The following is a 23122-nucleotide window of genomic DNA, read 5'->3' as shown; positions in this document are numbered from 1 at the left end:
ATAGCCACATGTGGCCAGGAATAGACAGGGTACTTTCATCATTGCAGAAAGTCCTATAGGACAACACTGATCTAAAGAAATTCAAAAGGACCTGCGTTCCTCAGCGCCTAAGGAGATCTGAAAACGAAGGTCCAGAGGGAACTGGAAGGAGAAGCAGGGCAGAGCTTGAAAAGTAATTGCGCTGGAAAGGGCCCTGACTGCTGGCTTGGATGCCTTGTGTAATTAAAGTTCTATCCCAACTTCTTAAGGAATGTGTCTAGTATTAAATGATCGGCTGTCTGTAGTGTCACTGCTGAGGTAGGAAGAGAACACAATTAGGGACAAGGAGTAGTGTTCCATGGAAAACACGTTAGCTATGAGTGGCAGGAGCAAAAGGTCTCAGAAGTGAGAGAAATGGACCCAACTAGGTTTGCAACAAGCTGAAACCTGTAAAGGCTCAAGTCAGCTGGCACAACCTCTCAAAATGCAAATCCCTCAGCCTAAGATAAAAGTAAGGCTCGTCTGACTCCTAAGGTATCAAATAATTCTTATTAAGCCCCATTTCAATGACTGAAACCTAATGCAGAGCCCAGGCACACAGATTAAGTTTCCAGTCAAAGCCTACACAAGCCTAAAGAAAGGAAATTAACACTTCAGAAAAAAAAAAAAAAAAAAAAAACCACTGGCTTTTTCAAAGGTGTTGTTTTTTTTTTTTTCTTTGAGTGGGGGTTTAAGTGACAGCATGCCAAATAAAGGTGAGTTTCTAGGAGAATATGGCACAGAGGTGACCAAGGTGGGTGAAATTTATTCACAGGGGAAAATCCAAATGCCTTCAGGGAAACCACTTTTGCAGGGTTCTTCTCATAAATACTGAACCCAATTTAAAGCATCCCTTCAGGGCAAGTTTTCTCCTAGGAGACTTCTACCTGCTGCTTTAACTTCCCTTTCCCCAGAATTTCCAGAAGTTTAACAGCTTATAATTCCTACCACTCCATGCTCATAGACTTTAAGCATATTTTTCTCCCACAAGACAGTACTATTTTTATAATCCTTTTAAGATTAAAACTAAAAACACAGATGATTAAAAAAAAAGGGGGGGCCTGGCTGCATCCTCCTACAATAAAGTATTATAATTACAGTGCACTATTAAAGAGTATTTCCACAACATTAGACTATCAGGTTTCCAGGACAAAGAAACAGCCTATAATTCCAAAGCACAGAAATGGAAAGGTACAAGTAATTTAATCTGCCCCACTGTGATTATAGGTGCTAAGAAATTACCTGAAAGCATCTCTTTGGGACTTGAGAAGAACAAGAACTTTAATGATGCTCCGTAACTGCCCTATTCATGATGATACCCAAGAGCCACCTGTGGCTATTTAAATTCAAGTTAACTGAAATAAAAATATATCTATATTTGAAATTCAGTTCCTTATTTGCACCTGCCACATTTCAAGCCACATGCATCATCTAAGATGGTCTTAGATCCACTGTTCAATAGAACTTTCTGCAGAGATGAAAATATCTCATACCTGTGCTGTCCTTAAACCTTAACACAGCCCAGGTATAAGATATTTTCATCTCTGCAGAAAGTGCTATTGAACAGTGGAAAGACCATCTTAGAGAGATAATTACATGATTTTTCCCACTTTCATAATAGAGATTATGAAGTAACAGCCTCCAAAACACAGGGGTTTTAGGCTACTGGCTACCTTCTACACTCAGGTGAACTCTTTGTAGTGGTTTACACATGTGTACCAATTGCCCTTATCTCCCCATTTTCAAGCACATTAAAATGGCATTCGATGTAATAAAATGCATGCCACTGAGACTCAGCTCAATTGAAGCTTGAGTTTCTTCAGAATTCCAAAGGATGGTGCATCTCTTTGTGAAACCTGAAGTCGAGAAATGCCTATGAGTGAATTCTAGGAAAAAAAAAGGCATTTTCCAAAATTAATAAATTTATTTCCTTGTTTTTTTGTCACACCTTATTCCAGTGGTGTCCCCAGGCTACTGTGTGCGGAACGAGGTCTGGACAGAATCTAATGATAAATTGGGGGACACTGAAAGTCCTGGCACTCTAAGGAGCTTCCCCACACATCTTTAGATTTTTTTTCCCATATGGGAAAAAAAGAAAGGGGTTTCCTATCTTCCCATCACAAACTTCTGGCTTTGCAGTGGTTTTATTACGTCATTCCCCTACTTACAATTTGCCAGTGACTCAGAGAATTTAGCCCAAACTGGTGCTTAAGGCTCCCATAATCTGATTACCTTTCTGCTGAATAACTTCTTTTATCAGAAACCCTTTGACCTGATAACTGCTGGCTTTCCCACCACCACAATTTCTACCTCCCTACCAGATTTATCAGGCAGATTTTAAGGTCAAGAAGAGCATCCCCAAGGCAGCCTGCCCAGTCCCTGGAAGGAGTTCAGTGCCTTCACTGTTGGCTGGGAAGTTTACGTGATGGAGGGAAGCGACTCCAAGAATGGTGTCTGAAAGGATGCCTAGTGTCTGATGCTGCCCCTCAGGAGTGGTCCAAGGTGCATCAAATGTTGCCTGCTTTGGCCATGGCTGACAGAGCTGAAGAACTGCCTCTACATGGTGGGCAGACACACACCCTAGGCAGGCACTTGCCAGCTTCCCTCTGAAGGAAGTGGAGTAGCATGGCCCTGGGGCTAACAAGTGAACAATGGTGCCTGCCTTAAATCATACCCAGCCTTTCAGACCCAGGTCAAGTGTTTTCTCTTTTGGAAAACCATCCATTCCCCCCACTACCAGCCCCACCAACAGTGTTCTGCCTCCTCCAGTTTTGGTTTTTAGCCATCTTTATTGTGAAGTATCCTTTTAGATAGGCCTGTATTTGCTCTGTTCTGCAGATGAGTTTCCAAAACCTTCTAAAATCTTGCTCATATTTGTTATGCTGGATGGGAGTTTTGAACCCAGTAAATGGCATTTCTTTGCTGTGGGAAATCAAGTACTTTGACCTCTCTGGTGAAATTCTTCATTTGTAACCTCACTGGGTTAGGCTAGATTAGTGTTTCTCAACATGGTTCCACATCAGAATCATCTGGGGATCTTTTAAAACAATAATGATGCCAAAGTCCTACCCCAGGGCAATGAGTCAGAACTTCTAGGTGTTTGGCTCAGGCTTTGGAATTCTTTTAGAAGTTCACAGGTGATCCTAACGTGCAGCCAGGGTTAGGAAAATAAACTGAGTTCAGGAAGGGACTTATCTATCCTACATGGATTGGAGAATCAATAGGAAAAAATGTAGTAGTTAGAGACGGGGTATAGCAGTACTGGACAGAGGCAGTCAGGCCCATAGTGATGCTTCTCATCTTTGCCTTGAGCTGTAACTAGAAAACCTGCAAACTGCATTATAACCAGAACATTATTATATATGTATACCTGTACAATCAAGCCCAACTCAATTAATTTTCTCATATGACTCAAACTCTAATGCCATTTGGAGATGAGGCAGGAATCATAAACATAATTGGCTGCAGGGCATTTAGTTGCCATTATATAAATTCTTCCTGAAAATAATTTTAGATTAATTTTTAAGTGTGGATTTTACCAGTTAAAGGGTGGTAATCCTTTGCCAATTCTCAAGGGGACAGTAAGCTTAAAGTAGATATGTCTGAAGGATCCGAGGAGCAAGTTTCCTGAGAAAGCTGTATTTCTAAAGTTTTGACCCTACAAGGCAACATTAAAAGCAAGTTCAAGGAAACAAATGTGAGAAAGGATATCTCCCTTTAGATAACCTAGCAAAGAAGTTAAGAAGGCAAATAGTTCCTTAGATCAGAATTAACAGCTGTGGATAGCCTTCCCTTCAGAAAATTGCAATGCTAAACAGACATATATCCTTGCAAACAATCTATCCTTGCAACTTAATTTATCTTCCTAGGCTCTTTAATATTTTTCTTTTTTATTCCATTAAACAAATATATATTGAGCATCACCTATCCACCAGATCTGAAGAAACACTATTTTCAATATGTTCAAAATTTGAGTCTTTTCTTGATACAATAACATCTGCCTTAACAGGAATCAGTATGTACAAATTACAATTTTTGAAGAATTATATAAAAGGTATTATTCCAGAAGACTTGCTATGGAATCCCTTTTAAAAAGGGCGTTCAGAAAAAGGTAACACTGAAATGTATTTCAGTTTGAAGAAAATCACTCCAGTTATAAATCCATGAACCCAGTCATTGTTTAATGAAGCTCATCTTTGCTGGAAAATCCCCACTGAGAACAAAGCATCACAATGATCCACACAGTCCCAACCAAGCCCACTGGAAAAATCACCCTGAAGAACACTGGTGGAAAAGAGAAAGAAGTCCATACCACAGTGTGAGGGCTAATTTAATGTGTTCTTCAACAAAAATTAAATAAAACAACATGACTCAATTTTTCTTTTATGTTGCAAAGAAAATAACATTTATATAAAGCTAGCAGTAGAAAAGCAGAAGCATAGCTTAGCTTTCTATGATGGCAAGTGAAACACAGTTTCTGCTAATCAAAGTGATTTTTTTTTTTTTCCTTTGAGATGGAGTCTTGCTCTGTCACTAGGCTGGAGAGCGGTGGCACAATCTTGGCTCACTGCAACCTCCACCTCCCAGGTTCAAGTGACTCCCCTGCCTCAGCCTCCAGAGTAGCTGGGACTAGAGGCACGTGCCACCACACCCAGCTAATCTTTGTATTTTTAGTAGAGATGGGGTTTCACCATGTTGGCCAGGATGGTCTCAATCTCTTAACCTCGTGATCTGCTCTCCTCGGCCTCCCAAAGAGCTGGGATTACAGGTGTGAGCCACCGTGCCTGGCCATCAAAGTGATTCTTAGCCATTTTCTTTGAAAATATCAGTCATAGAGGTAGGCTCTGTTACTCTTCAATGAATACCTTCTTTTATATAAAAGCAATTTGACTAAATTAGATGTCTGTGAGAGTCGCGTTCTGCTACTCAAAACAGTTCTTGTTCTATGTTTCTCTATATTTTGTTTGTTTGTTTTTTGGGATGGAATCTTGATCTGTTGCCCAGGCTGGAGTGAAGTGGCATGATCTCGACTCCCTGCAACCTCCACCTCCTGGGTTCAAGTCTCAGCCTCCCAAGTAGCTGTGATTACAGGCGCCCACCACCATGCCCGGCTAATTTTTGTATTTTTTAGTAGCGATGGGGTTTCACCATGTTGGTCAGGCTGGTCTTGAGCTCTTGACCTCAGGTGATCCACCCACCTTGGCCTCACAAAGTGCTAGGATTACAGGCATGAGCCACTGTACCCAACTTCTTCTCTGTATGTTTATTCAGACATTCATGTTTAAGAATTTCTGAGAAAGGAAGCCAAAGATGACAACACCTGACCTCTATGTCTATATGATGAAGAAGCGCACTTCATATATAAAGATGCCCGTATTCCTGATTAGGTTAGGCAACTTGAAGTTCTAGTGAAGGGCAAAACTACAGGACTGTAGGAACTGGCATAGCCTTTTACACGTGGCAGCATTTGTCTACTGACAATGGTGACACAACCTCCAAGAGGGCAGACCACACGGTGTCTAAAAGAGAAGCTGTCCCCATAAGAAAAGGGGAAAGGTAAAATGACTCATTACATACTTTGAACTCTCTTATGACAGGTGGACAAAACCCTCAAAGAAGAAATTCTCCAGTCTTAAGTAGGGCTTTTAATGTTCAAGGTAAGAACAAGTCTCCTGATGACTATACTGCCATAGCCTCTTTGACAATGTAGCTATGAAAATATGAAAATACGTGGAGACTACAGATTTTTACCTTACATTTACTGACAAATTAAGCAGTGAGGGAGCACAACGACTAAAAATAGAAAAATGATGAAAAGATTAATTAATGATAATGTACTATGTCTCAGTGGATGGGCAGTCCTATTACAGCTGGGGCAGATCATTTCGCCTTTCTGGGCCTCCATTTCCACATCTGTAAAACAGGATAATTACATCCATCTCAGAGAGTTGTTTTTAAGATTACAGATGACATGAAAGTGAAACTGTTTTGAAAATAATGAAGTTCTCTATTACTGTGAGATTAAAATATTATTATAACTAGACACGGTCAATATGTTTTCTTCAAAGTTATCAGACTAGACATTTTTCCCTCTGGTGCTCTTTCACCCATGTGTCTCAATCATAGTAAGATTATTCATATCACTTCTTTTTTCTGTTTTCTTGGTACTCGTTTTCTTTTTCTTCTTTTTTTTTTTTTTTTTTTTTTTTGAGACAAAGTCTCACCCTGTCTCCCAGGCTGGAGTGCAGTGGCGAGATATTGGATCACTGCAATCTCCACCTCCCAGGTTCAAGTGATTCTCCTGGTTCAGCCTCCTGAGTAGCTGGGATTATAGGCATGCACTACCATGCCCAGCTAATTTTTGTATTTTTAGTAAAGACAGGGTTTCACCATGTTGGTCAAGTTGGTCTCGAACTCCTGACCTCGTGATTCGCCTGCCTCAGCCTCCCAAAGTGCTGGGATTACAGGCCTGAGCCACCGCACTGGCTGGTACTAGTTTTCTATCTGACTGAAGAAGTAGGCAAATGACTATTTTCATGATTTTTTTTTTTTTGCTTTTAATATTATTTAACAGCTATTTTAACAATGAAAGACATTTTCTATATTCCCAAAAGGTATGCACCAAAGAAGGGTGTGGGCAGAAATGTTCACAAAATCAGGACCTTTAATTGCCTCTTGGTGACCGCCAATAAAGTACACAGAAACCCATAGTGAACTGAGGTCTACATGGCTGCTATCAACCAACACAATCTTGAACTGCTGAATCTGATCACTTTATTTTCTTAAAACTTCAGGACAGTTCAATTTAGAGAGCGCAAGAGCCAAGTTAGCCTTCCTGGTCATCTTAAGCAACATGGGAAGATAATTCAAGAAAAGCGACACCATATAAATCACTTTCCCAAGCTTTCCAGGGGCTCGCTCCAAAGACGTTCTTGATGATAAATTTTATTAAAGTACTGATCATAATCAAAATGGTACATTGTATCAGAGGTCAAGCATTGTTTTCCACTTCCTTTCCCAGAACTTATTAAAGATGTACGTCTGAAGAAAGATATAAAGAAGAACAAAATTCTTTCGACTGGCAGAAAATGGCTTACACAGACATCTAATATTTAGTCAAGTTGCTTATATATATGAAATAAGTTATACCTTGGGAGTGATAAAGCCAATAGGCTTGGCTCATAGGGGGCTAACTACAGCTGTAGCAGTTATTCAAGAAGTTAACATATTCTCTCCTGTCCCTTGAAGATATCACAGGCATCTCATTAACAAACTGATAACGACCAGTACTCAGAGTTTGTGAAAATGCTTTGTAAAGTGCTCAATAAATGTAAGTGACTATCTACTTACCACAAACATCCTCACCAACATCATCATTAAAATCTTGAAAGATAAGTGATTTTCAGTAGTTTTGAGAGTTAACCAATGACATGCTAAATTAAAAGCATTGTATTTCAACCATTTCCAATAAGTGCCGCAGAATATTTAGACTTAAGAATATTAAAATTCTGGCCAGCTGCAGTGGCTCATGCTTGTAATCCCAGCACTTTGGGAGGCCGGGGCGGAGGATCACCTGAGATCAGAAGTTCGAGAGCAGCATGGCCAACATGGCGAAACCCTGTCTCTACTAAAAATACAAAAATTAGCCAGGTGTGGTAGTGGGTACCTACAATCCCAGCTACTTGGGAGGCTGAGGCAGGAGAATCACTTGAACCCAGGAGCAGAGGTTGCAGTGAGCTGAGATCGTGCCATTGTACTCCAGCCTGGGTGACAAGAGCAAAATTCCGTCTCAAAAAAAAAAAAAAAAGGAATATTAAAATTCTTGTTTCATCTCCTTTTGCTCTATAGATAGAGCAGGTAGGGCACTGCCAGTCGAAATCTATGTAATGTTATGATGTCAGTGGTAGCTCCAGAATTCCCATAGAAGAGGGGCTACATGGGTGATGATCTGGCCGAAAGGCAGATGACATATTTGGAAGCTGTGCTTGCACAAGAGATCACTACCCGTAGTACCTACACTGCATGTTTATTCAGGTTGGATGGAGACTATGGCGGAGGAGACGGCTGAAGGCCAAATTCAAGACCTTCCTTGGAAACCCACTCCTATTAAGCACCCACGTCAGAAAGGCCTCATTCTTAAGTCTCCTTCGCATGTGTCACTTTAACAGGGCTTTCCAAAAAGTACAACCAGGAGTCACCTTTGCAATATGGGATTATTTACCCTCAGGTAGGTAGAAGAGTATCTTCAGGCACTCTCCATTTCACCAAGACCCCTTCAGCCATACTTATTCCAGGAATCCCAATGACTGAGATCATCTCTGATTCATAAAGAGGAAAGGCAGGAGTGGCAAAAAATTGGCCTGTGTCAGATGGTGTGATTTACTTTATGACTTTGTCTGGCCTCTATAGTCATAATGCATTGAGCCTTCTGCAAAAGATTCACACACGAGAGAATAAATGAATCAAAGGCGGAGCTGGTGATGGATGGAAAATCAACCTTAACACCCACACAGCACAGCTCCCCAAAATTCACAGAAACTAAAGACTTCAGACAGAGCAGCAAGTCTCCACTGTAAAGAACAATTTACACAAAGCAGATCATATGAGATTTTCCACAAGCCTATGGTTCTGTCAAACAATGCTACAGGTGGCTTTAAGCCATTGACATTTACACTTGGTGGTGAGGTAAGCCATCTAGGAGAAAAAAAATTAGCACTCCCAGCCTTGAATCTAAAAGCAAGTTTCCTCAGCCTTTAAAAGCAAGGAATTCCAAACAGCAACAAACACAACACATAAACAGAATTAGTGAGAATGTGTGCTAAGAGCTATGGCAAAATCAGACAGAAGTTTCTCCCTCAAAGAGTTTTCATTCTAGTAAAAGAGTTTAAAACACACAGAGATAGCACAGGTAGCTTAGCAAACAAGGTCAATATGAATGACGATGCAAGGCTTGTTAAAGAGGCTATGGGCAGGAGAAAGAATCGCAGTGGGATGGATAATCAAGGAAGGCCCAATAGAAAAAGTAACATTTAGACTAGGCATTATTTCAAAGGGTGGAGCTGTTGTAGGGCACAGATAGAGAATGGTAAAACTTGGGGAAGGTGGTGGAGAATGGTCACAAGCTAGGAAATTTGTAAGCAAAAAGGATGTGTGAGGCAGCTGGGTTCGAGTGGAACCAGGACATGAGGGATGCGAAGGGTGGAATAGATGATGGGCAAGAGGTTTGGCTTCATCTGTGCAGGTAGTCATCAAACTGGTCCTGTGTCCCATCGGCACAAGGCACTCTCTTAGGAGCCCAGGGACACTGAGGCAGCCCCCATGCTCAAAGAGGAAGGGAAGGTCATGTGATGATCTAGGATTCATAAAATCCATGGAAGGCTTTCTAGCAGGGGTCAGCTATTCAAAATGCCATCTGGGGGGAGATTTAACTGATGGCAATGCCTGTGTTATCGACAGAGAAAGAACAAAGGGTGTCCATAAGCAGAGACCAATTAGGTGATTTTTACAGATGACAAAAGTAAGAGTTCAGGTTTGGGTTATGGTAGTGTAATTCGAGGGCAAAAATAAAACCAAATGGTTATGCATTTTACGTAACTTTTCTGATGAATAACTTTAGAGTTGATGCAACAGGAAGCACCATGAGATATGACTTGCAATGGAAAGTTTTCTTTTTTTTTTCTTGCCAAGTACAGTTCAGATGTCAAAGGCAAAGAAAAAAAAGTCAGAAAATAAAATTACTTGGAAACATCAGAAACTGCTCGTAAGAACTCCTTATTGTGGCTACTATGTTACTTAAGAGCATTAAAAACTGACAGGGACCCATAATTCTGGAAGACAAAAGTAACTAAGGCACAAAAAGCTGCCTTATGATATTAAAATAAAGAAGCAAATCAATGAAAATGCCTACAGTGGCACCCTCAGGACAGTCTAAAACAAATGTTGAGTAATTCAAGAAAAATGTATTGAGTCTTCACTGAGCATCAGACAAGTAAGTTCCTCAAGACAAAAGAGGATTAAAAAATGTTGAAGAGTAAAACCACTTCCTGAAAACCTGTCATCGAATCATTAATTTATTGGGCACCTACTTTGTATAGAGCGGAGTGCTACCTATTTTAAGAAATGCTGAGGTATAATAGCTCCGGAATGAATTAAGGCCTACATATGTCAAGGCAGTCTGTGAGTAAATGCCTAATGAGGTAAACATGATTAATGCAGTGAGTTCAGTACAGAAATGGGCCCTTGGGGCCAGGCGCGATGGCTCACGCCTGTAATCCCAGCACTTTGGGAGGCAGGTGGGAGATCATGAGGTCAGGAGTTTGAGACCAGCCTGACCAACATGGTGAAACCCCGTCTCTACTAAAAATACAAAAAAAAAAAAAAAAAATTAGCCGGTGGTGGTGGCACACACTTTTAATCCCAGCTACTCAGGAGGCTAAAGCAGGAGAATCACTTGAACCCAGGAGGCAGAGGTTGCAGTGAGCCAAGATTGCACCGCTGCACTCCAGCCTGGGCAACAGAGCAAGACTTCATCTCAAAAAAAAAAAAAAAAAAAAAAGGGAAAGAAAGAAAAAGAAAAAGAAAAAAGAAATGGGTCCTTGGGTTCTACAGTTCACCACGGTCAAGGGAGGGACAATCAGTGGATAAAAGACTCATGAAGGATGACTGGGGAAACAGACTGGTTAAAAACGGACTCATTTAGTTGACTTGCTACCAGTGCCTTCTGTCTTCTGCTAGCTTTAGCATGTTATAATAGTTACCACACAGTTAAAACAGCTTAGGAGGAGTCAAGACTCTCATAAAACTAAGTGCAACTCTTCCTTGAATTCTCCTCTTCTTTACTGACAGAAACAAGCCTGATGTGATCCACTAAAACCACTGCAGATCATTTGGCTACTCTTTGGAACATGCTTTAATGCTATTTCAGCAGTGTTTCTCAAACTGCAATGTGTACAGGAATCACCTGGGGACCTTGTAAAAGTGCACATTATGTTGCAGTAGGTCTGGGGAGAGGACCCACAGTCCTCATTTCCAATAAATTCTCAGTGATGTCAGACCTCCTATGAGCGGCAAGGTATTAGAACACCTTCAGTTGCTGTTATCAGAAGATGATAGGAAACCATCATTTTCAGGGTCAGAATGCTGGAGCTCAAGATTTGAGCCTTGATGCATATGATAAGTCATAAAATGTAATATTCAGGAAGGAATGAGGCTCCTAAAGAAGTGAGAAAGTAGAATGAACAAAGGTCTAAGAGAATAGAAATGTATTCTAACATCTAAATTATAAAAATAAAAGTAAGAGTGCCCCGGGGGATTGAGATTGTTAGATTATTTTATAATGATATAATTTAAGGGATTCCAAAATAACGAATATAAAATGTTATTATTAGATTTTTAACACACTTGAAGGACAAATTATATCATATTGTCTTTTTTTCCCCGCAATACTATGAGCTTTAGAGAATGAGACGCCAATCTGGTATGTAGTAACAAGGTAGTCACTCAAAGCAAAAGTTGAAAGATTCCTAGTCTATTCTAACAAGTGTCCGCAGACTCTACAGAAATGCAATTATAGGTTGCAGCAGCTACTCCCCTGCCTAAAACAGCAGTCTGAAAACTGCCAATCTGTTGCAAATTCTGTCTTTTCTGAGAATATTTTAAGAAAAGTGGTAGAGAAATATTTGAAAGGCAACAGAACACTAATTATATCTAGACAAGTTTCCTTTTTTTTTCCCCCCAAAAATATGAAAGTTCCTTTAGGCTTTACTTCTCCTAAGCATAGCAAAGCATTTCATAATTTTCTACCTTAGGAAAAATTTTCAGACACTTTTACCAATTCAGAGGAAGGGGAGAATGAAAACACCATAATTAACCAAAGAGAAATAATATTACCACCAAAACCAAGTAAGCCTTTTATTTAGCAAGAAGGAGCGAGCTCTAGCCGAAGTAAACATGCTATTTAGTCAGGATGTATGCTCAGACACCTGTAGTAGGAAATTTTCAAAATAGCTATGTTTTTTTTTTCTTTTCTTTTTTTTTTAATAATAGTCGTCTCCAACGAACACCAGTGGAAGTCTGTGGTATTTCTCAGTTCTGACCTGTTATGACTTTTGTTAGTTTTCTATTTTGATTAGCTAAAGATTTTCTAACTCAACTTCAATGATTTATTCTACTAACAAAATAGTAGATGGATAAAAAAGAATGAAATGTTTCAGAAGAGAATATACTGGAAATCTTATTTAGTCCAATTCTTGTCACTGTATAGAAGGAAAATGAACCCCAATGGGAAGAAAGACAGCCCAGTCACCCAGACAACTTGATTCCTGGTGCAATACACTTTAGTCTTTACCAGCTGTCTCCTAGGTAGAGTCTTTCTAATCTCAAACTAAGGGTCAAAGCTAGGTGATCTTTCATCCAAGATGAAGGTTTGTGATAATTACATCTTTGCAACTTCTTTTCTACTTGGCGTGGGGCTCTAAAGCAGGAAAATGATGAAGGGTTTAGCTAAACCAGGAGGAAAAATATTTTCGTTTTGTGAAATAACAATGCAGATTTCAGTCTATGTTTGCAACGGGGGGAAGGAAGAAGAGGCAATTTTTAACATTTGTTTTCCAAAGCAACAAACAAATCCTACCATTAGTCGAAGACTCAGGTCTTTGGAATCTGAAGCTTATAAATTTCAGGGACACTCTTTAAGAAGAAAAATATAAAATTAAGAATAAAGTGAATACAAAATTAAGAATAAAGTAAATATTTATTTAGAATTAAAATAGTATACAGGCCAGGTGCAGTGGCTTACACCTGTAATCCTAACACTTTGGGAGGTAGAAGTGGAAAGGTTCCTTTGAGCCCCACAGTTCAAGACCAGCCTGGGTACATAGTAAGACACCATCTCTACAAAAATTAAAAAAAAAAAAAAAAAAAAAACCTGGCCAGTCATGGTGGTGCATGCCCTTAGTCCAAGCTACTCTAGAGGATTGCTTGAGCCTAGGAATCCAAGGCTGCAGTGAGTTATGATCACGCAACTGCTTTCCAGACTGAGTGACAGAATTAGATCTCATCTCTGGAAAAAAAAAAATTTAAATAGTATCATACAAACAACAAATTTTTAAAAGCTATAAATACTACAAATATGAAGTGTTAAAAAACAAATATTTTTATTAACTGCCATACCTCTGAAATATTTTTCCTATATTTTTTGGTTGCATACTCTTTGATCATCTCTTCCAATAACATTTTGTAATATTCTCTATTGAGAGAATAAAAAAAAATTCAGTCTTCCCTTTAGAACTGTAGATCAGAATTTGTAATTTATTCTTGAATAATTTGGAAAAGTTCCTTTCAGCTTCATAATTCATTATAGGTAATGTCATATAAATTTTTCGGATTGACTCCAAATTTGGAAAACTTTTATCAGGTTTCTTTTACATGTGAGCTGTAAGATTCAGGGCACTGCAAGATTTCGTAGTGTTTGACTTGATGACACTTGTTAGCCACATTTCCAGGGCCTCACTTAAAGTCAGGAGATGAACCTATACCAGGGTATAGGTAGCCTTGAAGGTTAAGTTCAAGCACTTCACAGTAAATCCACCTGAGCCTGGCATTTATATCCTCAACATATTTGATGCATCTGTGAAGTCTCCTAGTCCTTTCAAATGAAGTGCCTGTTTTACTCAGAATACCTCAACTCCCTGATGGCATAATTGTTCCATGATTCAGCCACGACTGTATCACTTGAGGTATATACTTCATTTTCCCATTGAGATCACAAGACAGGCATGATGTTTGACTACCTGGTGTATAAACCAAGTGTTATTTTATTACACTAAGGAAATCTAGTGGGATAATATATGAAGAATATATTAATATATTCTTCATATTCTGGACCCGGCCTGTATACTATTTTAATTCTAAATAAATATTCACTTTATTCTTAATTTTGTATTCACTTTATTCTTAATTTTATATTTTTCTTCTTAAAGAGTGTCCCTGAAATTTCCAAGCTTCAGATTCCAAACACTAGAAAAATGTTGGATATTATTATTTCTCTTAACCCCTCCTCTTCCAAAACCCATGCTATAATGGACAAGTAGTTTATATCAGTTAGGGCAGACTAGTCTCAGTACAGTATAACAATTAGGAGTCGAGATCCCCAAACCAGACCATCTTGATTCCAACCCCAGCCTAATCATTTTCTAACTAGGTGGACTTAGGCAAATTTATTAACTCTGGAGGATTTATAATAAGCATAACATAACCTACCTTGTAAAGTTGTTTTTGAGGGTTAATACACTTGAAGTACTCAGCATGATCCAAGTAGTAGCAAGACCTCAATAAGTGGTAGCTACTATGATTATTGGGAAATCAGTCCATGAAGTCTCTTGAGTTAAAGCTACAGGCGGCATAAGCCCAATTCCATTTCCCTATGTAGAAAAGTTTGCAGGGTTTGGGCGTGACAGGTAGTCATCCACAGAGCAGCAGTATTATCACCCCATACGAAATGAAGACTTTGTAATGATTTATACTTTAATAAAGAGCTGCTGCAGCACATACTGAAAATATGCACCCAACCCATATCTTCTTTCAAAGGCATTCATGTTAGTTCAGCCAAATCCCTGGTTCTCTAAAATGAAGTTTTAACAATCTTATATCTTCTAAAGCACTGGGAAGCCTTTTTCCTTGTTTTCTTTAAAGAGGCCTGAGAAGAACCAAGCCTCTTTTTTATTTGAACCATGGATGGTTCAAATAAAATATTTACAATAGGAGGAAAAAACATTCAGATAAACTTTGCCTTGCCCTGGTGGTCTCTCAATACACAGAAGAAATGCAACTAGGGCACTAGGAAATCTAAAAATAAAAATAAATAAATAAAAGACAAAGAAAAAAAAGTATAGAGCTAAAGTTCACTTTAGGACAACACAAACTAAGAAAAACTACATTTCCCAAAGGAAATACAGCACTATGTCTACGGAGTAACTCTTATCTTTTTCTTTAATGTTCAGTGCTGTCTGTTCCAGGGAAAAAAATGATACAATTAACCAAAACTAATTTCTACCCAACATCTCTGAAAAGGAATGTTGCTGCTGCAGACCCATCCCCAACATGGGAAGGCCCAAGGCAAGTGAGCAAATAGAGGCCCATGTACCATAAGTCAAAACATTTAAAGTTACAACTCAAGCTGGCGAACTGCTCAATAAAATAGGTTTCATTCATCCTTCTACCTTGACTGACAAATATCTCTTTCCAATGTCTTGGAAGACCAAGTACAACTTTAGAACTCCTACAATATTCATAGTCCTTCCTCAGAAATGGGTGGTTTGAAGACAGACATCATCCTGAGCCCTGGTAATGAATTTGCCTTGCTCTCCCCTGCCTGCTGCATCCTACATCAAGAGGGGCCTTGTGATATGTGGACACCCAAGCGCTCTCTCTCTCTCTCTCTCACACACACACACACACACACACACACACACAGAGCTATCCCTTGACCGACCCTCAGGCAGAGATTGCACAATCAGTAGCAATGATGGCCTTCAGGAAGATGGCTTCAAGGATCCATGCCAACTGCAGATACCAGTTCAGGGCCTTCTGGGCAGTGAATTTGGGTTCCCAGGTAACCAAATCACGGTCTAAAACCGAAAAGAGAGTAAGACTGGAAGGCCCAAAAGTCACCTCACCCCATAGGCACGGCTCTGACCAGAGAAGAATGATAGCAGAGTGCCATCTAAGGCCCAGGACAGTGGCCAGTTGTGTTCATATACTAGACTTATATTTTAGTTGTAGAGCTGAAAAAAATTGGAGGAAAATAGTCCCTCAGAAAAGAGAAGAAAAAAAAAAAAAAAGAGTTATTGTCTTGACCTTTCCCAGATAGAATCTCCTCAGTCATAGGTACGGGCCCTGAAACTAAATCTCGTCTATTGACGATAGCTTCAAACCTATAAACAAAACACAGATGCTAGCGAACCCTTAAGAGTCTAAGCAGGAGGCCATAAGTAGACTACATTGACTACACCCAAGAGGACAGTTGCTCCTTGTTGAGTGCTAAGACCTAAAAAGCTGACTGGCAAGTAAAAGGCAGAAGTAATCCTGATGTAATGGACGAGGAAGAGAACCTTACCCCCTGTAAGTTTTCAAATTGTCCCCTTCAAAAGCCAAACTGGGCCGGGCTCAGTGGCTCACACCTGTAATCCCAGCACTTTGGGAGGCCCAGGCGGGCGGATCACGAGGTCAGGAGATTGAGACCATTCTGGCCAACACGGTGAAACCCAGTCTCTATAAAAAATACAAAAAATTAGCCGGGCATGGTGGCGGGCACCTGTAGTGCCAGCTACTCGGGAGGCTGAGGCAGGAGAATGGCGTGAACCCGGGAGGCGGAGCTTGCAGTGAGTGGAGATTGCACCACTGCACTCCAGCCTGGGCGACAGAGCGAGACTCCATCTCAAAAAAAAAAAAAAAGTCAAACTGTCCCCTTCTTTGTTATGTTGAATAAAGTCGGCTCTTCTTGCCCTCATCAGCAGTTGTACACAATTGACTGTACACAAATGATTGTCCTACATGCTTGGAATTTGGGGTTTACAATACACATCTTTGCAAACTGCTATAAGTGGCCAAACCACAGATCACCCACCATGAGTCCTACCACTAAGGCACCATTGTCAAACTGCGGGTTGTAGAGTTTCCTTATGCAAAGAAACTCTGCCTTATCTTGATTTTCTGTGGTACAAATGTAGTCAGGAAGGAGGCAGATCATGCAAGCAAAGCAAATCAATTAAATCAGGAGCACTAAACTGATGACATTAGATGGTAAGCTTCCCCTCTCTCAAATCCGATATCCATTCACCCCTCTTCAGCCTCCCTCCCAACACACACATACACACATAGAGACCACAAAAAAGAGCCTAGCAGCACGCAAGCATGAGAAACTTGGGCCACACACATATACATGCACCCAGGCAAACCTCCAGAGAGACCCTGGAGAGAGAGACCCTCCAGAGAGAGCAGCATCCATCTTTCCATCTATAAAATAAAGATAATAAAACTTATCTTGGAGATTTCTTCCTAGGATTAAATTAGATACGTAACATCATGTGGCTGGCTCAGGGTAGGTTCTCAAATGTTAATTCTCTTTCTCTTCCTTCTCCCTGACTTCTCCCTGAGATGAGCCAATTTGCCCGTGCAGTATTCCAAACCCTTTTGGCATGCCAAACAAAGAAGTACGAGTCATTATCTTGCCTCAGTCACAAGCAACAGGTACCTGTGGAGCAAAATATTATCAGGAAAGTAGAGAGTGCAAAATAAGCGGTGAGCATTCTTGCCACAAATGCCTATCTGTTCTACTGAAAATCGTAACTTAAATCTGCGGAAGCTGTACATAAGGACCTGGAGGGTAGAAGCTAACAAGGTAACAGAGTTATGCTTTTATGTGGAACTTGGCCAAATAATGCCATGCTGTAGCCAGGAAGCATGTTTCCCCTGAACCCTATTTAAAACTGCTTTGGTAGTCTGCATCAGACCTAAATAATATCCACGCTACTCTAGGGTAGGCAGTGGTGGCTACAGGACCACACTTCCCTTCAACCAACGCCGCTTTACCCTTACAAACCAAAACATAAAACCCGATGAAAAAAGAAACTTAAAAACTAAATTTAGATTTTAGCACTTCATTCCTAATAAAATTCTCTTTCCAACACCCTTCTAGGAAAAAAAAAAAAAAAAGAGGTATCAGTACCTACTGGATAATTTCTCTGGTGACTTTATTTAAAGTTTTGCAGTGGCTTTCAAGGCCCTACACTAGTTCAAAATTTATGGCTAAAAGAATTGCATGAAAACTTCTAGCAGCTTTCCATCATGTTTGTCAGAAGTTGAAACATCTTTTTCCATATTTCATGAGAATACAAGAACCAATTCCATACTTCAAAAAGAGTCAAATTGCTTATTGTGATCAGAACTAAAACTATTTGAACTGAAAGTAAAGATTTTACTATTCGGACCAAACACCTAACAAACAAGTCACTGCTTAGTTAAATGCTCGACCTCAGTTGCACTAGATACAGTAGGATGAAGTGGAGGCTCAGCTCAGCACTTCCTGGGTGCTAAATGATGTGTCAGGCACTGCTAGAGACCCCGGAGATAGAGAACTGAATAAGATTGAGAGGATTAAAGGTCTAATGGGGCAAGAGAGTTACGAAAAGATATGACTTCGGCTTGGTATCATTACCATCTAAGTGAGAGGTCTGTATCTCATAGGAGATATTTACCTCAAACTGGGGCATTCAATGCAGGTTTTCCTCAAGAAGACGACACTTGAACTACGTCTTAAAAGATGAGTGAAAATTAGCCGGGTAGCAGGAGTTCCAGACATCCTGAACAAAGGCACAGCTGCCTAAATTGCTCACATCATGTGTATGTGTAGTGACACCAACAGACTGGGAAAGTGTGGGCTGTGGTGGGATGTGAAGCAGCAGAGTCAAATGGGAACCACGACGGAGGCCCTTGGTAAGACCAATTAAGGAGTTAACAGTAATAACAGAAGCTGACATTTATTGAGCATTTACTGTGTTGCAGGCACCATGTTAAATACTTTAAAACAATATTTTATTTAATCCTCACCATAACTCCATAATCCTCATTTTACAAATGAGACCAGGGATGACCAGTAGGTAAAGTAACTACAACAGGCTACACAGCCAGTAAACGGGAAGTGGGTTTGGAACCCAGGACGGCCTGATTCCAAAGCTTATACCCTACACTCTTCTACCACCAGCCTATCCTCAAAGAGAACACTAAATGAATGCACTGGGTCCATCATGCTGCCTATGGAATGGAGAAGGCAATTAAAGGCTGCCCAACGGGGGCTCTGTGATAAGGCAGGGATAGGAAAGTGAGATTCAAAATACATTCAATGGGACCTAGAAGGAAACATACAACATGCACATCCTCCTAGTGCATACAACAACAAAAAATGAGGCTTTTGAAAATGAGGTATAGAAAATAAAACACCAGTATTCCATAATGCTTTCAAATATAAAGAGTTAAAACATGTATCCTTTTCTTTACATATAACATGCTCCCAGCTGTTAAATTCAATGAAGGCAAAGACCAGGTCTGTCTTATACATCTGGGATGGTGTCCCAGGTCTGAGCGTCCTGCCTGGCAAGAGATACTCAATAAATATGGTTGAAAAGGTAGAAGAAAAAAATGCCCACTTTTTGCAATGATATCAATGAGATCCAGAATTAAAAACTAACCTTACTGAAAAAATTAAAAAGTCATGTTCATAATTGAGTAGAAAACATGTAGTAGTTACATTGACTACACAGACAACAGTCATCATTAGGGATTGCTACATTGAAAAGAAGGCATGAGTTCAAAATGTGATTAGTATTTTGTATAAAATATAACTCATTAAAAATAAGATGTTGTTAAAGGGAGTGGCCTAAAGGTAAAAATGTATTTTTATGAGGATGAAAAAAAGCACAAGTAGACCAAAGATAAGATTTGGGGCCTAATGATGTCTAGTCTCTTACCCTGACAAAATAAGCAGGTTATTAAAGAGATCTGAAGAACCTGTATCCCTATAACACTTTTACAAATTCTTTGTCCTCAATAAGAATCTACTTTTAGGAACCTGAAAAGTCATATTTTTCAGACCTGAAGAGCTATTGTACACTTTACAGTTTTCTCCCAAAGAGTCATTTCTTAATTTTGATCACTTAGAAAGAGTGAATGTCAAAAACAAGGAAAAAAAAAAAACTTTCTATTTCTTAGTGAAATTTGTTCTTATATTTAAATCTTTTGCATACTACTAAACAGAAGTACAGAAGCTACTAAACAGAAGACAGATTTTGGGGCTTTTCTATGTGACGTAAAAGGAGCCTGTTGTTTATTAAACAATCTCATTCCCTCATATATTATCTTGCATCAAGATATTTTGAAAAAATGTTTTCAGTTTACCAGTTATGTTAGAAAAATTCTGAAACCATTTACTTACATGAAAAATTAAAATGTAAGTAGAATTAGGTTTCTCATCTTCAATGTATCTATCTTCAACCTTCGGCCAACTTTGAAAATTTAATTTGAATCAAATGAATACAAATTCAAAGTATTCATTAATTCAACCATTTTGAAACTTCAATTCTATAAAAATAGGAAATCTGTGGGCCTTGGTAAACTGTCTAAATACCCAAATAAAAAGCCACCACGCTTTTATGCTAATTGTTTAAAAGTGTGTATATTGATGAAATGAAAGTGACTCATGAACTATTGGGTCTGGAATTTGCAAATCATAAATCTTATCCTTGTAAACAGAACCTAACAACATCAGGGCCTGCTAATTTCCTTCTTTTATAATCTGGAACAAAAGTTTTAATGATTTTTAACATCCACAGAAAATTAAGAGTGCCATTTTAAATATTTATTAGCAAAATACAACTTAGGTTTAAGAGTCTGGAGGAAAATGAGAGACAACTGAACATTCTGGTACTGCAATGCAGGAAAAACGCCAAGAACGAAACACTAAGATTTTATTAAAACCATAGGACTCAAAAGTGTGTTAAGACTTTTTGCTTGCAATAGTGCCTCTTCCTAATTAGATTAAAAACTTCCATCTCCATGCCACCTTCAATGTATGCCATAATTTTTAAAAAGTTCCCAATCCACTTCAAATACTCTGAAATTTACAACTGACCATGATGCGCGTTTTTTCTAGACAAACCAAAAGGTAAATCTGCCCATGTCTCTGGATAAATAAAAAGAGTGCGTCAGGGTGATGTGGACTGTCAACTCCTGTACATTTCATCCAAAGTCTACATGGGTCATCTCCAAGTCACCAGAAGAGCTAGGGGAAAGGAGGGGAGGGCCACGGCACGTAAGATGTTAAACACGAAGATGATGTAAAATTACCCAGATTCAACCTTGCCATTTTACAGATGAGGAAACTGAGGCCCAGAAAAAGCTCTATGACTTGCCCAAATACTCGGTTACCCAGACCACAGCTGCAGATACTGTTATTTGGATCACAGCTGCAAAAAGTCTAACTTTTGGCCGGGCGCGGTGGCTCATGCCTGTAATCCCCGCACTTTGGGAGGCCAAGGTGGGCGTATTACGAGGTCAAGAGATCGAGACCATCCTGACCAATATGGTGAAACCCTGTATCTACTAAAAACACAAAAATTAGCTGGGCGTGGTGGCGGGTGCTTGTAATCCCAACTGCTCGGGAGGCTGAGGCAGGAGAATCGCTTGAACCCAGGAGGCAAAGGTTGCAGTGAGCCGAGATTGCGCCACTGCACTCTAGCCTGGTGACAGAATGAGACTCCGTCTCAAAAAAAAAAAAAATCTAACTTTTGAAGTCTCAGGTGTTTACACTTTCCATAACAAATCATTAAGAACCCCCATTCCTGCATGCATATATATATATATATACACACACACACACATACATATATACATATATTTTTTTTTTCCTTAAAAACCTTCAGAGACAGCGATCAGGTGGGTAGCCTAGGTAGGATTTTAACCCTTCGGTTTCCAACAAACGATAATTGCATAGAACTATCAACTCCCTGAAGACAGGACTGTCTTGTTCCAGGCAAAATCTACAGCCCCTAGCACCCAGTGGGCATTCAGTGAGGGACTCTCGGTTTCACCTGAGCATCTCCACTCCCTTCCCATCCATGCCAAGGCGTCAGTGGAGCCAGCTAACTTTCTTTTGGAAATCGCTTATTTTCTTGAAACTTGTATCCAAAACCTCCGGGCCAAGAAGCCGGCCTGAGGGAAAGCGTAGCCGTGTCCAGGAGCTAAGGACTGAGGAGCTGGCCTTTTGAACGGGTGGCTCAGAAAGAGCTGGGTGGGCACGCGGCATCGCCACGGGCTGAGTGGCCCAGGTGTGCTGGCTGCTTTGGCAGCTCAGGCTGCCGCCCCGGGCCGCTGGTCCCCGGCCACCTTCAGATAACCAACTTCTCAAACTTCCCTTTCCGGGGGTGGGGGCTCGCCTCGAACGCGGCCAACACAACGCCTTTCCTGCTCGCACAAAGGGGACCAAACGTGCCCCGCGCCCCTTGCAAGTGAACTTTCCATCTTTTTTTCAAGAAAAACTCACACATCCCTGCAGCTACGGGAGTTGGGCTGCTGGAGTGCCGCGGAGGAAACTTTCCTTGTTTCCGCCCGGGCGCCGGGTTGCGGGGCCCGACTGTCAAGCGCAGCGGAGAGGCGGGGACCCCAGGAAGACCCCCGGCGACCCGCCGAGCCCAGGCTGGGGACCACTCACCCGACTTCTGAACGTGCGGTGGGATCGTGCTGGCGATACGCGTCCACAGGACGATGTGCAGCGGCCACAGGCCCCTGAGCAGCCCCCGACCCATGGCAGACCCCGCTGCTCGTCATAGACCGAGCCCCGAGCGCAGCGGACGGCGCCTTCCCGGACCCCTGGCTGCGCCTCCGCGCCGCGCCCTCTCCGGACCCCGCGCCGGGCCGGTCGCGCAGATGTGCGGGCCAGATGTGGCGCCCGCTCGCCAGCCAGGAGGGGGCCTGGAGGCCGGCGAGGCGCGGGGAGGCCCCCGGCGGCCGAGGGAAGCTGCACAGGAGGCCGGCTTCTGTCCCGAGCGGGTGCACGCGCGGGGGTGTCGTCGCTCCGTGCGCGCGAGTGACTCACTCAACTTCAACTCAGCGCTGCGGGGGAAACAGGAAACTCCTCGCCAACAGCTGGGCAGGACCTCTCTCCGCCCGAGAGCCTTCTCCCTCTCCTCGACGTCCAGCCCCTAGCTCTCTCGTAGCTGCCAATCATGTTTCCTAGACCAGCCCCTCCGAGCGCTTTGGCCGACTTTCAGCTGCCCCTCACCGCCCTCCCACACCACTCAGGAGTTCCTCGCTCCAAGTATTTACTCAAGAGTGACTAAGTGCACGCAGTTCACAAAGTAACAACAGAAAACGTCCACGTTTTCTCTGGTAGATCAGAACATCTGCCGCCTCCCCTCAGTTTTCTTCAGATTGCTCCTAGGTGCTTTAGAGATGCGTTTTCAAATTACACGTTGAGATCCAGGAGTGAACACTCAAATCTATTGAGTCGTGAGCACATTTCTGTCCCAAATAGTAACGGTAAATTTTACTTCAT

General features: G+C 41.1%; 1 protein-coding gene across 2 annotated transcripts in view; it reads right to left on the bottom strand.

Annotated features, from left to right (window-relative positions):
- TGFBR2 (transforming growth factor beta receptor 2) overlaps positions 1–22755 on the bottom strand; it is an 87141-nt gene extending 64386 nt beyond the window's left edge. The window contains exons 1-2 of one of the 2 annotated variants that reach the window (XM_003895209.5): positions 22280–22755; positions 5857–5931 (exon numbers count right to left, since the gene is read on the bottom strand). In XM_003895209.5, coding sequence (XP_003895258.1) covers positions 5857–5931; positions 22280–22373 — 169 coding nt within the window. In that variant the 5' untranslated portion in view covers positions 22374–22755. The remainder of the gene's footprint in view (positions 1–5856; positions 5932–22279) is intronic. The other variant, XM_003895208.5, reaches the window with a different exon arrangement.
- Positions 22756–23122: the final 367 nt, after the last annotated feature.

Source organism: Papio anubis, chromosome 2, assembly GCF_008728515.1.
Source record: "Papio anubis isolate 15944 chromosome 2, Panubis1.0, whole genome shotgun sequence".
Taxonomy (NCBI): Eukaryota; Metazoa; Chordata; class Mammalia; order Primates; family Cercopithecidae; genus Papio; species Papio anubis.
This window is presented reverse-complemented; position numbering and strand designations above follow the sequence as displayed.